Raw genomic sequence first — 16,904 nt, 5'->3', positions numbered from 1 at the left:
TCCCACCAGGAACCAAATTTACCATCAACTTCTCAAGAAGCCTATCAATGTCACTTTTTATTTATAACAATTGACAGTAAAAATTCAAAGACAAGAACTGACATATGTAAATATCTAAACCACTTATGGTTAAAGATCATGGTCATGGGGCTGGGGATGTGGCTCAAGCGGTAGCGCGCTCGCCTGGCATGCGTGCGGCCCGGGTTCGATCCTCAGCACCACATACAAAGATGTTGTGTCAAAAAAACAAAACAAAAAACAAACAAACAAACAAACAAAAAGATGTTGTGTCCGCCGAAAACTAAAAATAAATAAATAAATAAACATTAAAAAAAAAGAAAGAAAGAAAGATCATGGTCACATGTAGTTCTTCTCTTTCTCCAACTTTATTAAAATGACAGTTCTAAAAAATTAAGGCCTAAGACAAAAAACAGAATGACAAAATATTCTTTTAGAAACTAGAAAACAGAAAGAAAATGCCTTAACACATAAAATAAAGGTGAATTCTTAGCCAGTTGTGGAGGTAAGGGGAAATGCTGCTCTGTACCACACAACCCCCAAGACCTACTGCCTCTGCTAGTGAGAGGGAAGGCAAGGCAGAAACAGGACAAGGTGCCATTCTTGAATGACATCCCTAGATCTCCTCTCCTACTCTGGAAACAAAACTGGAGGTTCCCCAGAAAGGGCAAAATGGAAGGTCTAATGTACTTGGTCACAAGCACAAGTGAGGACAAAGGTACTAAAAACAGAAAAGAAATCAGAAAGCCAGAGACCTTTCCTCTTGCCTTCTTCCATGGCTCAGCTCCTTGGAACATGGTTAGCTAGGCATAAATCTATAGTGGAATCTGAGATAGGACAAAATATATATATATATATGGAGAACAGGAGTTCCCCAGAGGAACTCCTCTCTAAGGCCCAGCTTGTAAAACCCACTAAATGCACAGAACCTTCAATCAGTCTTTTAATGTCTCAGCCTTAAATATGGGCAGAAAAATAAGACTCAAAATGGCATTAGACCACTTAAAGCTCAAAGACTAAGCTTTAAGACAAAATTCTGAGAAAAAAGGCTACTCAGTCTAGAATTCTATAGGTAACCACAGTATCAATCAAAAGTGAAAACAGAATAAAGATGTTTTCAGAAATGCAAGGATTTTAAAAATGTATTTCCCAGAAACTTTCTCAAGAAATCTCTGGAGGAGCTGGGTGTAGTGGTGCATGCCTGTAATCCCAGCATTTCGGGAGGCTGAGGCAGGAGTTCCAGACCAGCCTCAGCAATTTAGTAAGGCCCTAAGCAATTTAACAAGACTCTGTCTCAAAATACAAATAAAAGGCTGGGGATGTGGCTCAAGTGGTAACGTGCTCGCCTGGCATGCGCGGGGGCGCTGGGTTCGATCCTCAGCACCACATTAAAATAAAATAAAGATGTTTTTAACTAAAAAACAAATATTAAAAAACTCTCTCTTTAAAAAATATACAAATAAAAAGGACTGGGAATATGATTTACTGGTAAAGCACCTCTGGATTCAAACCCCAGTATTAAAAAAAATCAATCTCTGGAGGAACTGCTCCATTGAGACTTGACAATGAACCAAAAAAGAGGAGGATAGGAGGTCAAGGAAACAGGGTCTATGAGGAAAGGAAAAGGGAGTCCCGGAAAAAAAGGGTGAGGGGAGATTCCGGGATGACCACTATGCAGCAGGCCTAGTGAGCACAACTAAGAATTCCTGACACCTCTAATACACAGGAGGAGGTGCAGAAAGGAACAAGTCACAAAAACCTAAGCAAATCATTAACTCTGGGAAGGAGAGAAAGTGAAAAGAGGTCATCATGGCATACTACACACCTCAGCTGTGAACAGCTCCATACAGCCCCAATAATGTGCATCTGGACAATGATCTAACTACAACAGTGACACAATTAGAGGTGGAGGCTAAAGACAGATGGATGGAAGGACAGGAAGGAAGGGGACAAAGGGCTAACTGGCAAACTCTCATCTTCTTTAGTGGGAAGTCAATAGAATATGCCTAAAACTGGCAGATGGTGGTGGAGAGGAGCAAGTAGTAGTAGCAGTATATTTAGTTGTTTAAAATTAGAGACATATATGTCAAACAACCGAAGGAATTTTTCTTCCAACTATGTCTGTCTGTCTGCATTTTATAAATTCTCACAATCACCTTGGACAGACAGTCTTTCTTGCAATTAAGCACACTTGGGGTCCTCATCCATTAAACTGAGGTTGGACAAACTGATAAAAGGATGCATCTATATCCAGAAAAGAATATTATAATGGATAATATTATGAACACAATGCATGTTTTATACACATCACCCATACATATGAATTCATGAAAAAGTAAACAGGAAACTGATTAAAAACAAAAACCACTAAAAGATAGGTAAAGTTAGAAAATGAAAGGGCAAGGGCTAGAGTTGTAGCTCAGTGGTAGAGCACATGGCTGGCACGTGGGTTTGATCCTCAGCACCACATAAAAATAAATAAAAAAATAAAGGCATTGTGTCCTTTTTTAAAAAAGAGGGGTGGGGGCAAGTAATAGTCCCAAAGATATTGAGACAAGGAGAAGGAAAAAAGGGAGGATTAGAAAAGCATCAATATAAACTAAAAAAGACTGTCCAAAGGAAATGCCAACAGATGGGTTATAGCTCAGTGGAATACTGCTTGCCTAGCATGTGTGAGGCACTAGGTTCAGATTTCAGCACCACATAAAATAAAATAAAGGTCCATCAACAACTGAAAAATACTTTAAAAAGAAAAAAGAAAATGACAAAATACTGGTTACTAGTAATGAAAATATTTTTCTGCATAATGAATATATTCATAAGCTCCTTAATTTTCTCATGACCCTTAACTTTCAACAAATTTAACATTCCTCTTAATGAAAATAAATCAACTAGGGGCTGGGGATGTGGCTCAAGCGGTAGCGCGCTCCCCTGGCATGCGTGTGGCCCGGGTTCGATCCTCAGCACCACATACCAACAAAGATGTTGTGTCCGCCAAAAACTAAATAAATAAATAAATTCTCTCTCTCTCTCTCTCTCTCTCTCTCTTAAAAAAAAAAGAAAGAAAATAAATCAAATAGAGGGGCTGAGGATGTGGCTCAGGTGTTAGCGCGTTCACCTAGCATGCGTGAGGCACTGGGTTCAATTCTCAGCACCACATAAAAACAAAATAAAGATATTGTGTCCACCTAAAACTAAAAAATAAATATATTAAAAAAGAAAATAAATCAACTAGAACAGCATAAATCTTTAAAATCTGTTAAAAGTCTCATTTAATACCAACTGTTGGAAACTTTCTAAGTAGTTCGTAAATCAATAAAATTTGATTAATCAATCGTTTGAATTGGTCATCAGTATACTGGTTTTGAATGAACTGACTTTTTGGCAAATCAACTTTCAACAAATTGACCTAGATGAAGGCTTTAGGGTAGTGGGTCTCAATCAGGGACAGGATGACTTTGCTCCCACAGGGGACATTCGACAATGAATGAAGACATTTTTGGTGGTCATGACTGAGGGGATACAGCCAGGTATAGCAGCCCGTACCTGTAATCCCAGCAACTCTGGAGACTACGGCAGGAGGATCCTAAGTTCAGGGCCAGCCTCACAAACTTAGAGTAAAATTCTCAGTAACTTAGTGAGACCCTGTCTCAAAAAATAAAAAGGACTGAGGATGAAGCTCAGTGGTAAAGTCCTGCTGCTGCGGGACTAAAAAATAAAAATGTAAAACAACTGAGGGGATGTTACTGGCATCTGGTAAGTAGAGGCCAGGGATACCATTAAAATCCTCCGATGCACAGGACAACGATCCACAACAAAGAACTATCTGTCCCAAAGACCAAGGTTCAGATAACCTGCTGTAGGGAAATAAAACTGATTATCCTCATCTCCAAGCCTGAACCTCCTATAGTCTGTTGTTGTTGTTTTTTCTGTTAATGAAATCATGATCTATCTTGTACAAATGAGAAACTTAAGGGTTCATCTCTCATTCCTCCCTTACCCTCTCCCCTCACTTCTAAATCACATTTGTGATTTTATCCCCTAAATCTCTCAAATATCACTTCTCCATTTCTACCACCACCAGGCGTATCTTCCATAACTCAGCCCCTGCCTCTACTGTGGCCTCTTCAGACTACTTTCCAACAACAAGGCTCTCCCTAACCCACATAGCAAAGCCATTTCATCTTTCTCAATTCTCATTTCATGTGCCACTAAGAAGGCAGGGGGGCCTTGATATCATGATTGATGGCAATTTCTTATCATTATGTTTTTTCCCTTGGCATCCCTTTTGCCTCGCTCCTCCTTTTTCCACCACTTCTTGCTTAGTTAATTCACAGCAGCACAGCACACAACTTCAGATTTTGGATTATTCTGTTAGCACACTATAAAAGCTATCCTATGAAGGAAGGAACAGTTACAGAATCCCCTACCATAACAGGGTCAAAGCACTGTTATTTTTTTTTCCTCTTTTTTTTTTAAGCTACTGTCATCTTTTAATAGTTTTTTTTTAGTTGTAGATGAACATAAACCTTTATTTTATTTTTTTATTTTTATATGGATTGAGGTTTGAATTCAGTACGCCTCACCCATGCTAAGCAAGCGCTCCACCACTGAGTCACATCCCCAGCTCCCTTTTTCCCTCTTTGAGTTGGGAATCTTGACTATGTTGCCCAAGCTGGTCTCAAACTACCAGGCTCAAGGGATCCTCCCACCTTAGTCTACTGAATAGGAGGGACTACAGGCCTGGGTCACCATGCCTGGCTTATTTTATTTAATCACAATGATGCTAAGGGATAGATGAGACTTTTTTTCTTTTATAAATACAAAAGATGAGGCAGGGCTTGGGATATGGCTCAGTGGTAGAGCACTTGTGTAGCATGCACAGGATCCTGGATTGAATCCCTAGAACTGCAAAAATGAATAAATAAATAATATGAGGCATAGCATAAATCTGAAGACCTGTTTCAAAACCAGGTCTGCCACTCCTCTATCTATACCCAAAGGACTTAAAATCATCATGCTACAGTGATACAGCCATGTCAATGTTTACTGCAGTTCAATTCACAATAGCTAAACTATGGAACCAACCTAAGTGTCCTTCAACAGATGAAGAGATAAAGAAAATGTGATATATTTTTTTCAATGGAATATTACTCAGCTTTAAAGAAAAATGAAATTATGGCATTTGCAGTAAATGGATAGAGTTGGAGAATATCATGCTAAGCAAAATAAGCCAATCCCCCTCCCAAAATAAAAGCCAAATGTTTTCTCTGATATGCAGATGCTAATTCACAATAAGGGGCACAGGGTGGGGGTGCGCGCGCACACACACACACTAAGGAAAAATAGAGTTAACGTAGATTAGGTAGAGGGGAGTGAAGGAAGGGGAGAGGAGGGAAAACAGGAATAGGACGGATAGTGGAATGAAACAGACATTATTATCTATCTATCTATATATGACTACATGACCAATGTGATTCTACAACATGTACAATCAGAAAATATTATAAATTATATCCTATCTATGTATATCAAAGTGCATTCTACTGTCATGTATAACTAATTAAAACAAATTTAAAAAAAAAACAGGACTGTAACTCCAAATCCCAATTTCTCCCTTCTGTGTTGTTGCTCCTTCTTTTTGCTCCACCTCTTGTCCACTCCACCTCACAAGTGTTTTCAGATTTTCCCTCAACCACAGTCCCAGGCTCTCACCCCTCTCAGCTCCAGCCCAAACTCTTTCTATCAATGTGGCCTCTTAAGAAAGCAGACCAAGGTTTTAATAAAAGAGAAAAAGGCCATCTCAATGGAGTGAACTGTGGAGACCTTGACACTAGGGGCAACCAACATTTACATATTAATATGTGTCCAGCACTGCTCTGAATGTTTTCTATTTGTTTCAATCACTCAATTCAACCAATATTTACTGATCACACACAGTAAAGTAGGTATTTGGAATAATATCAGTAAACAAAACAGTCATGCTTTTATGGAGCTTTTGGTATGCCAGGGGAAAATGACCGAACATAATAAACATAAGAAATATATAAATCACGTGATATGTTAGAAGGTAATAATGCAATGGAGAAAAGATCAGAGTTGGGAAGCTGGGAAGGCAATGAGTACTCAGAGTAAGCCTTAGCAAGATGGCAGTGGAGGAGCTAAGAACATCTGGACATCTGAAGAAAGATATTCCAGGCAATCAGCAGACCCAGAAGCTGGAGTGACCCTGGTGTGTTCAAAGAACAGCAAGGAGATTCCTGGGACATCCCGTGCAGTAAACATGAAAGACAGAGATGTGGACAAAAAGGTAAAGGAGATCAAATCATGGAAAGCTTCATTCCAGGGCTACTATTTCCAACTGTTTCATAGACTGAGTAACTAGGGCACAAGGAAGTTAATAATTTGCCTAAGGCCACATAATAAAATACTAGGTCAGATATAAACGCAAACAGTCATTATTGTGGTGGTTTAAAAACCTGACACCAAAGTCTGTGACACACCTCCCACAAACAAAGTCCATGCCCCTTCCCCTTAAATGTGAGTAGGAGTGCTTCAACCAAAACAGAATGGCAAAAGTAACACTGTGACTTAAAGCTATTTTAACAGGCAGCAGTATAGCTGGGCACCGCCATACGCCTGTAATTCCAGCAACTCAGGAGGCTAAGACAGGAGAATCACAAGTACTACACCAGCCTCTGCAACTTAGGGAGGCCCTGAGCAACTCTGTGAGACTGTATCAAAATAAAAAAATAAACTGGGCTGGGGGATGGAGCTTAATGGTGAAACACCCCTGGTTTTAAAAAAGTGCACCCCAGCACTTAAAAAAAAAGAGAGAGAGAGAGAAAAGAAAAAGAAAAAGAAGAAGAAAAGGCAAGCAGCTTCTGCCTTGTTTGCTGGACACTGAGCCCAAAAGCAGAAGCCAACAGCATAAGAGAAGTATGGCCAAACCAAGGCTTCCTGTGCAGCTAGCTCTGACAAGAGTTCCGGCTGAGCCAGTTTTCTAACCATACCTGCCAAGTGGCAGATTAGTGAGCAAAGAAAAGTCTAGAATGTGTTCAATCCCCCTAGCCTTTCAAGATCCTTGCAACTGAGGCCTCAAACATAGTATAAGAGAGGTAAGCCATCTCAGTCTGAATTCCTTCCACACAATCTGTGAGCAGAATAAAATGGTTGTTGTTTTACACTACCAAGTTGTGAGGTAGTTTGTTCCACAGCAATAAATAAAACTATGTGAGCAGCAAAAAATAAATGTTAAGAACCTGAAGTTAATAAAAATGAAAAAAGAAATTGGAATACATTACCATGATATGTGCAAGTTTTTTTTTTCATTGAATATCTTCAATGTCTTTTGATGATTTAACAGAAGAGAAAATGAACTCCTAAATCTACAACTAGTAAAGCTAATAAATAAATGCCTGTGGGTACCACTGGCAGGCAGGCTTAGGATAGGTAAGGGCAAACAAGGAAAGAGTTGATGACAGAATGTGAAAAGAATGTTATAAAAAATAGCCTCAAATGTCTTCTATAACAAAAGATGCTTGCCCAGCTTAAAATTATCCTTCTAGGTAAGTCTAAGAGCAGAAAGCAAATGAGGAGTGGTTCTAGATCTACTCATTTTCAGGATTCTCATTCTAGAATCTGCTACAGTCAATGCAGTCATACAAATACTGACTGCATAAAGGATGGTTATATACAATGCTGGGATCAAAACTCCTGGGTTCAGGTACAAAACTTCACATCAAGTTCTTCAAGATTTTCATGTCAAATGTCCATAACACAAACCCCACAATATTTAGACTCCACTCAAAACAACAGCTTCGTTATTAACAAGAAATACAGAAAAAAATCTCCTGCTTTGAGCTTCAACTTTGAACACCAAGATCCCACATAACCCACAGAAACAATGCCTTAACTAATCTATGTAAGATTAAATAAGACTGAGCAGTTATATAAGGCTGAGCAGTTTAGTGGCTAGAGAGCAATGCTAAAGAACACTAGGTTGAAGAAAGAATTGGATTCTATTAGTTAGCTGTTGCTTAATGAAATACCTGAACTAACTAACTTAGAAAGGGTTTGGGCTGGGGTTGTGGCTCTGTGGTAGAGCACTTGCCTAGCATGTGTGAGGCACTGGATTCAGATCCTCAGCATCACATAAAAAAGTAAATGAATAAAATAAAGTTTAAAAAATGCACAAAACCAACATAATGAGAGAGAGAGAGAGAGAGAGAGAGAGAGAGAGACAGAGAGAGAGGTTTATTTAGCTCACAGTCCTGGAGTTTCCAGTCCAAGACTGGGTAATCCCATTGCTTTGGGCCTCTGGTGGGGGTGTGGGATGGCAATATCAGAGCAAACTAATCACCTCATAAGCCAGAAAGCAAGAGAGAATGAAAAAGGCGGGCAGGGTTCCACAATCACCTTAGAGGGTATGCCCTGAGACCTAAGTAAGGATCTCCCAATAGTGCCACCCTGGGGATCAAGCTTTAATAAGTGGATCTTTGGGGGGCATTCAATACCTAAACTACAATTCCAAAAGAGAAGTCCTTTCTTTTTTCATGAGAAATATCCTCCCTTGCCAACATCCATTGTCTCCATTACTTCACACAGGAGAGTGCATATGGGCCAGTAGATCAAGTCCATGCATACTCTTTAACTTCTTGAAAAAAAACAAGACATTAAAGATTTTTAGTTAAGAAATTTATTTTCTCCTTCGAGTTTAATTTGAAATTGTAAAATGGATGAAAGAAAAGCTATGTCTATGTAGTCTTCCCCATGGTGATGGGAAAGGGCTGCATCCCTTGGCTCTTATCCTGCCTGCGGATAAAACCCAGGGTTAAATTCGACTATCTTAGAATGTTAAAATTTTGAACAATCCTCTTTGAAATAAAGCTAGCAGGCACTACTAGTTTATAGGACACTTTGCTTATCTCTTTAAGTAGTTACAATGTAAATCAGGTGCTATGTAAGTCCAGTGTAAATAACTACAATGTACATCATGAGGTACATAAATAATCTAGAAGACCAATAGTTACTTACTATAAATTTCAATATTCACCTGATTTACATAAAGATGAAAATAACCCTCAAATGAAAATCCATAAAATCTTCCCTAAATTCTCTAATCCAATATAAAATATGAATTCTTCTAAGGTAAACTTTCTTTTTAAAGGCTCAAACAGCTTGATTCAATAAATAGTGTGCTCAGAAATTAAAATGCATATTAAATGAAACTATTATTACTGTTTTAAATGAGAGTTATAGTACAGTTGGGTGCAACAGTGCTACCTGTAATCCCAGCAAACTGGGGAGGTACAGGCAAGAGGATAACAAGTTTGAAGGCAGCTTCAGCAACTCAGCAAGGCCTTAAGCAACTTACTAAGATCCTGTCTCAAAACAGAAAATAAAATAAAAAGAGCTGGGAATGTGGTAGAGTACCCTGTGTTTAATCCCCAGTACAGCATGGGTGCACACACATGATCTAATTATAATGCAAGCTTCACTGAATAATAAGGCAGTGATTTTTCCCCCCTTTGGGGGAACCTTGGATCAAACCCAGGACCTCATGCACATGAGGCACCCTCTCTACCACTGATCTATATCCCCAGCCCAGTAATGATTCTTAATCATAGATCCTGGACCTACAGCACCAACATCACCTGGAAATTTGTTAGAAATGCAGTCTAGAGTGCCAACTGTAGAGTCCAAGGTCTGGGAGTGAAGCCCCAGACATCAGCACTTTAACAACCCTCTAGGTTATTCAAATGTTTGCTCACATTTGAGAGTTTACAAACTAGTTTCACAGAGCTCTAGGTGGTTTGTTCTGCAGGAACTAACAGGAATGATCTGGTTCCCAGATAAATAGGATATCCTATGAAGTACCTAGCCCCATGTCATACACATAGTGGGTATTCTATTTGCTCAACAGGTTAATTCAGCCACACCCAAGTAACAAATGGCTATAGAATAACTTCATCAGTTTGTCTATTTCACAGAAGAAATTTTGAAGACTCATTGCATTGACTAATAATAAGTACGTAATGCACGCATATCCAGAGCTGTTAAAGAAATAACTGGAAAAGCTGTGGGGCCTCTGGTCCTTTAGCAAATAACCGAGGCATACAAAGTGTTATATGCTTTGAAATTTAAGTGAAAAATGTTTCTAATTTTGCCAGTACAGAAACAGATACACCATGGCTCTCTATACAAGCCAAATGCAGGACATAAACTAAAACACAAACTTTCTTGTTGCGTTTTAAAAGCATCCTATTTCCAATTGTAATAAATGAGTTCAAGGTGGATTCTAATTTGAACAATTTAAAACTCAGAAAACTGAGGAAACTTTAACACTGACTTTATATATATGATAAAGGTACTAATTATATTTTTAAAAGAGGTTCTATTCTAAAAGCTTGAGAAATGAAATGATATAATGTACTAAATTTACTTCTTGGAAGAGGAAGTAAATAAGACTGGACACTGAACTGCTGAATATATGGAGCTTACTACACACCAATACAAGGGTTTCTTAACTTTGGCACTAGTGACATTTTGGGCCAGATAATTCTTAGAGGGGTAAGGTGCTTTCCATGTATTCTAAAATGTTCAGCAGAATTCTTGATGAGCAGCAACCTCCCCTTTAGCTATGACAACCAAAAATGTCTCTAGGCATGTCCAAATGTGTCCACTGAAGGGCAAAACTCACCCCAGTTGAGGATCATTATTAAATATCCCCATTGTCTCTACTTACTTGTTTAAATTTTTCCAAAGTAGGGCTGTGGTTGTGGCTTAGTGGGAGAGTGCTTGCCTGGTATGTGTAAGGCACTGGGTTTGATCCTCTGTACCACATAACCAAAAAAAAAAAAAAAAAGCAAGTCATGCTGTCTGTCCATCTACAACTACAAAATTTGATTTTAACTTTTTTTTAAATTTTTTTTTCCAGACTTAAAAAAAAGGTTTACTTTATTTATATTCTGGGAATTGGTACATCTACATCCCCTTTTTTAATAATCTGCATATGAGGTCTTGAGAAATAGCCTAGTACAGCAAAAAATCAACAGACTGAGTCAGAGATCTGGAGTCTAGTGGAGGATTTCTTTTTTTTTTTTTTTTTTTAAGAGAGAGAGAAGTTTTTAATATTTATTTTTTAGTTCTCTGCGGACACAACATCTTTGTTTATATGTGGTGCTGAGGATAGAACCCGGGCTGCACGCATGCCAGGCGAGCGTGCTACCGCTTGAGCCACATCTCCAGCCCCGAGGATTTCCTTTTAAACAGCCTATAGTCTCAAGCAGCTCCTGTGACCTCTCTTAGTTTCAGCATCCTTACTAGATTATTTGACTAGTTCTTTGGGCTATAAAATGTGATGACAGTGAATTTTTATATACCCACCTACTAAAAGTGGATATTGACATTTAAAAGTCAAATAAAAACAATTGTATACAAGGATGAAAATAATATTCTTGTTACAAATTACCTATTAAATTCTTTTTTTTTTTTTAACTGTACTGGGGAATGAACCTAGGGACTCTTGTGTGGCAAGCACTATACCACTGAACCACACCCTCAGCCCTCTTTATTATTCTTGATCTAATAAGCAATATTATTATCATAAGTGTATATAATCATTTAAAATTTTAATGAGATTCCCAGGATAAGCAAAAGGGAATGTATTTCTATAAAATAAAAGCTCTAATAATCATAATAGCTACAATGTCCATCAACTGGTGAATGGATAAAACATTGTGGTATGCTACTTAGCAATAAAAAGGAATGAACCAGCGGGGTTAGATGGCCCACACCTGCAATCTCAGCAATTCAAGAAAGGCTGGATAGGAAGAGGGCAAGTTCAAGGTCAGACTGGGAAACTGGGTGAAATAAAACAAAAACAAAAACAAAAAATGGCTGGGGATGTGCAGTAGTAGAGCACTCCTGGGTTCAATTTCTGGCATAGCAAAAACAAAGAAAAAATATTATGATAAATGAAAGAACTCAGATTCAAAAGATTATACACTACATAACTCCATTTATAAACATTCCAGAAAAGGTAAAATTAGAAAGACAGAAAACAGATCAGTGGTTGCCAGGGGCTAAAGAAGAGAGGGAAGTGACTGTAAAGGGTCACAAGGGACCTTTTGGGGTGATGGAAAGGTTCTACATCTTGTTTGTAGTGGTGGTTACATGACTATACATTTGCCCAATTCATCATACTGTGCACTTAAAAGTGTGGACGTCATATCTCGATAAACCTAACTTTAACAAAAGAACTTCTCAACAGACTGAGAGCTCCCATTCATTCTTGTACACTCAACACTCAACTGGCAGGAAGTATAACACTAGTTGTTCATGGACTATGACGAATGTGAACCTGAGGTGTAACACTGACACATGCACCACAGCTACTTCCAGAACATGCCAACACAAGAGCTAAAAATGGAACATGGCACTAGACATGGAAGCACACGCCTGTAATCCCAGAGACTTATGAGGCTGAAGCAGGAGGTTCACAAGTTCAAGACCAGCCTCAGTAACTCAGTGAGGCCCCCCCACCAACCTAGCAAGATCCTGTCTTAATATAAAAATAGCAGGGGATGTAGCTCAATGGTAGAGCACCCCGGGTTGAATTCCCAGTACCAAAAATATAGAAATGGCACACGCCTATAATCCCAGCTGTTCAGGAGGCTGAGGCTATAGGATCTTAAATTCAAAGCCAGCTTTGGCAACTTAGCAAGGCTCCAAGCAACTGAACAAGAACTGGTCTCTAAATATTTTTTTAAAAAACAGGGAGGAGGGTTGGGGTTGTGGCTCATCGGTAGAGCGCTCGCCTAACATGTGCGGAGCCCTGGGTTCCTCAGCACCACATACCAACAGGGATGTTGTGTCCGCCGAGAACTAAAAAATAAATATTAAAAATTCTCTATCTTTCTCTCTCCTCTCTCACTCTCTCTTTAAAATAAATAAATAAATATTTTTTAAAAAGGGGGGCAGGAGGCTGCTGAGGATGTCTCAGTGGTTAAGCACCCTGAGTTCAATCTCCAGTACCAAAAAAAAAAAAAGAAAGAAATAAAAGGGCAAGGTGAATGAATGTAATGATTGTAATGATGTACTATGAACCTCTTGATTTTAACAGTATCAATACTCCAATTGTAAATACATTACATGATATTAAAGAAAGACACACACTGGGGCTGGGGTTGTGGCTCAGCAGCAGAGTGCTCGCCTAGCGCCCTGGGTTCGATCCTCAGAACCACATAACAATAAATAAATAAAGGTTGTAGTTGGACACAATACTAAAAAATAAATATTAAAAAAAAGAAAGATACACACACACCCTAGGTTGTTTTTAAAGAACAGAGAGAGTAATTCTAACAACTTATGCAAAAATTACAAAATAATTGAACAAAATAACCAAAGAATAGAGGAAGAATGAACCAAGTCTGTCAATAATAATCACAAATACTAGCTAGCCATGTATTCCTAACTGAAAATAGCACATATCTTCTCCTACTGTCCCTCACTGAAATGCATACTGAAAGAAGACCTAACTGAAAATCTTTATCAGAAACCTGCTTTTATTGACACTGGCTTCAGTTGAGCAAGTATGGAGCTCCTGCTCTGATTCAATGTAAGGTTTTTGACTAAGTGAAGATCAAAACTCAAAGCCAACCAAAAAATCTTTTTGTTTGTTCCATTCATCAGGGTAGTCAAAGAACAGGAAAATGCTCAGGTCAGAAATGGGTTTCTTCAAAAAGGCCACATATAAAAGCCACATAAAGCCAGGCATGTCAGTTCTCTTGAGCCCAAGAGTGTGCCATCAGCCTGTACTACACAGCAGGACCCCCCATCAGAAAAAAAAGAAAAAAGAACAAGGTCACAGACTGATCTAGTCTATTACTTTTTATGTAATTTTTCTAATCCACGTGGAGTAGGAACCTAGACCACTGCCAGATTAAAGAGCATTAAATACTATACATTATTGTACTGAGGGAATGCTTTAGACTACAGTTTACATAAACAGATTAAGTTACCCAATAGCTATCAACCAACCAAGAGGTATTTTGAAGATTAAAATGAAGGCATTTGATGCCACTCTGTCACAACATCTCAGAACACTACTGAAAACATGAAATCACCGTGAGCAAGGAAGCTTTTCCTAAGAGATGGCATTCTCCTGTCAGCAACTACCTCGTAACACTTATAATGAAAGGCCAGTGCAATTTCTTTAAGAGTTATTTGCTAGATATTTTTACTTAAGATAACCAACACTTCTGAACCTAATGCTGGAGAAAGAGTTCAGAAAACACTGGGTCAGAGCCAAACATTTCAATGTAATTTCTACTACAAGCTGTCACTCCTTAACAATGCTGTTCCTGGCAGTTTTTAAAGGTCCACATGAATAAAATCAAAGAGACCTTTTATAGACGCACGGGATGTGAGCGCTGGAAGGGACCTGAGAGCTCTTCTAAGCCAAACTTTCTAGGATGGAGGAAAGCGGGAAGCCCCAGGAGGGCCGTGCTTCAGCTGGGCAGCAAGCGCAGGCAGAGCTTCACTACACATCCGCCTTTCAAAACGCTTAGCCAACTTCTCGCCGCAGGACTGGTGAGGACTCCTCTCTCCGGGAACAACTCTCCGAGCAGAGTCGTGGAGCAACTAAGGGAGCCACAAAGATCCCACCTTGGGCATCTGGTTTCAGCGACTGTCATTAAACTTATTTCCGAACCATTTTAAAGGAGCAGAAAGGCCAGTCCACAATCCATCAACCAGATGGATTCCCATTAACCTGCACGGAGGACACATGCTTTTAACCTGGGTTCAAACGTGCACGGCCCGCGGCGGTGATCCCACACACCGGGACAAGCCGCGGGCGGCGACGCCACTCCAGAGCGCAGGACACCCGCGACCCGCCCGCCGCGTCCGCACTGGCAGCGCGGGCCACTCACGTTTTCAGTGTCTCGTTCATTCACGGTTGGCAAGGGGGTCCTAGTGGACATCTTACTGCGCTTCGACTCTGCACCACGCGAGGGCGAAAACAAAACCGCCCAGCCCTGGGCGGCCGGCGAGCAGCGGCCGCGAGTCGCCCGCCCCGCGGCCTCGGTCTAGATCCGGGGCCTGGCCAGGGCCCTGCCCCCGCGGGCCCCGGGGCTCATTCTCCCCCGGCCCCGGCGGCCGCGGCCAGGAGCCCTGCGGGGCGGGGCGCGGCGGGCGGCCGGCCGGCGTCCCCGCGCCTCAGGGCGTCCCGCGGGCCCCGGCCCGCTCGCCTCTTCCGCCGCTCCCGCCCGTCGCGCCGCGGAGCTCAGCGCCGGGGCCTCCACACAGCGCCGCGGGCAGCCCCGAGACAGGAGGAGCAGCAGGAGGATGTGAAGAAGGTGGAGCGCAAGACAGGCCGCCGCGAGCTGCGAGCGCCGACCATGGAGGGGGCCGTGGGGGAGGCGCCTGCGCCCGGCTACTTTCCCTTATCCCGTTCGCTTTCCACTTCGCCCCCACCCTGCCGGCAGCCGCCGCCGCCGCCGCCGCCGCTCCCCGGCACAGCCGAGCCTCACGGACCCAAGATGGCCGCCTCTCGGCTTCCTCCGCTGCATCCGGGTACCGGAAGTGACGACATCGGCGCCTCCAAAGTTCGCCAATCAGCGGGGCCCGAGACCGCCGCCCTGTTGCTGTTGCTAGGGGCGACTCGGTGCTGTTGGACTGGAGGGGGTGGGGCCGAAGGCTGGGACCTCGGGTTCCCACAATCCGGGAGCGTTCGGCATCTCAGATAGAGCCGGGAAACGGCGCTGGGCGGCAGCCTGAGCCCAGCTACTTGGGGTGGCATTTACAGATTACAGATCCGGGTTGAATGGATTACAGAGCGCCTACTGTGTGCAAAAGTTGCGGTCGCATCCCCAGGGCCCCGCTGCACCGGATGGAGCCACAGCAGCAATTGTAGGGTCGGGGCTTCGGGAAGGTGGGCTCCTGCATCATTAACTGTGATCCAGGCATTAAGCTTTCAACCAACGAACTTTCTTGCCTCCAGCCGTGGGACACCAAGGGCTGGGCTGAGCATTCAAGGGTTGCGGGCGCGTCTTTCCTGAAAGAACTGTCCGTCAGAAGGGACACAGACCCCGACGCAGCTAAATGTCATCCAGAGGGAAGAGTGTAATGAGAAGGGTGGCACACAGGGGATTGGGAAAGGGCCGGTTCCTAAGTTTCCGTAGATGGTTTATAACCAGGTTCTTATAGCCAGTGTGCAGCTACTGGAGAGCTTGAGGCAGCCCTGGGTGCCAACCAGGGTCCAGGTTCAGAGGACAACTTCAGCTAGAACCTTGGAGATACTACATCGCCTGAAAATTTTCCTTACCCTGACACTCTTCCTGTCCTCGCTCGATGGAATCCAATGGTTCAGGGTTCCTGGAGGGAGGGCTGGGTGGGCTGGGGTAATACGAACTATTACTGAACTGATATTTGTGGGCACATTACATTTATAACTCATTGAAGCCTCAGGGTGACCATAAAAGATGGGCGGACACACCAGGTGATCTGAAGTCTAGACAAGTTAGTGATTTGGCCAAAACACCTAGTTGGTTAGCAACAGAATTGGGATCTGAACCCGAGTTCCTACAGCTTTGATAATAGGTAGATATGTCTTGTTTGCCTTTTCTTCTTGTCTTCCTTCTTTTTCTTTTGTTCCTCAGCATCCCAACATTTTGCTATGCCTGGAACATTTCCTGCTCTGTGAAGCATGTATCTTTAAACACCAGAAGCATTCCCAGAGAGGCCAGATGCTCCCGATACAAAAATAAAAACTAAGGAGGGAGATGCAGTCAGATATCCTGCTGCTTGCTCACAGAGGAGTGTTGAATGGATCCACATGGCCCTATTTAAACTGTTACTTTCTTTCTCCCTGTTTGACCAAG

The 16,904-nt window shown here is 41.7% G+C and overlaps 1 protein-coding gene across 22 annotated transcripts in view; it reads right to left on the bottom strand.

Moving 5' to 3' along the window:
- Positions 1 to 15,594, bottom strand: part of Mark3 (microtubule affinity regulating kinase 3) — a 105,906-nt gene extending 90,312 nt beyond the window's left edge. For 8 of the 22 annotated variants that reach the window (XM_021732770.2, XM_040275627.2, XM_021732771.2 and 5 more), the window contains exon 1: positions 14,955 to 15,594. In XM_021732770.2, coding sequence (XP_021588445.2) covers positions 14,955 to 15,005 — 51 coding nt within the window. In that variant the 5' untranslated portion in view covers positions 15,006 to 15,594. Of the gene's footprint in view, positions 1 to 14,426; positions 14,598 to 14,954 lie in introns of those variants that run through there. The other 14 variants (XM_021732773.2, XM_013362572.2, XM_040275629.2 and 11 more) reach the window with 6 other exon arrangements.
- Positions 15,595 to 16,904: the final 1,310 nt, after the last annotated feature.

This window comes from Ictidomys tridecemlineatus, chromosome 5 (assembly GCF_052094955.1).
Source record: "Ictidomys tridecemlineatus isolate mIctTri1 chromosome 5, mIctTri1.hap1, whole genome shotgun sequence".
NCBI lineage: Eukaryota > Metazoa > Chordata > Mammalia > Rodentia > Sciuridae > Ictidomys > Ictidomys tridecemlineatus.
This window is presented reverse-complemented; position numbering and strand designations above follow the sequence as displayed.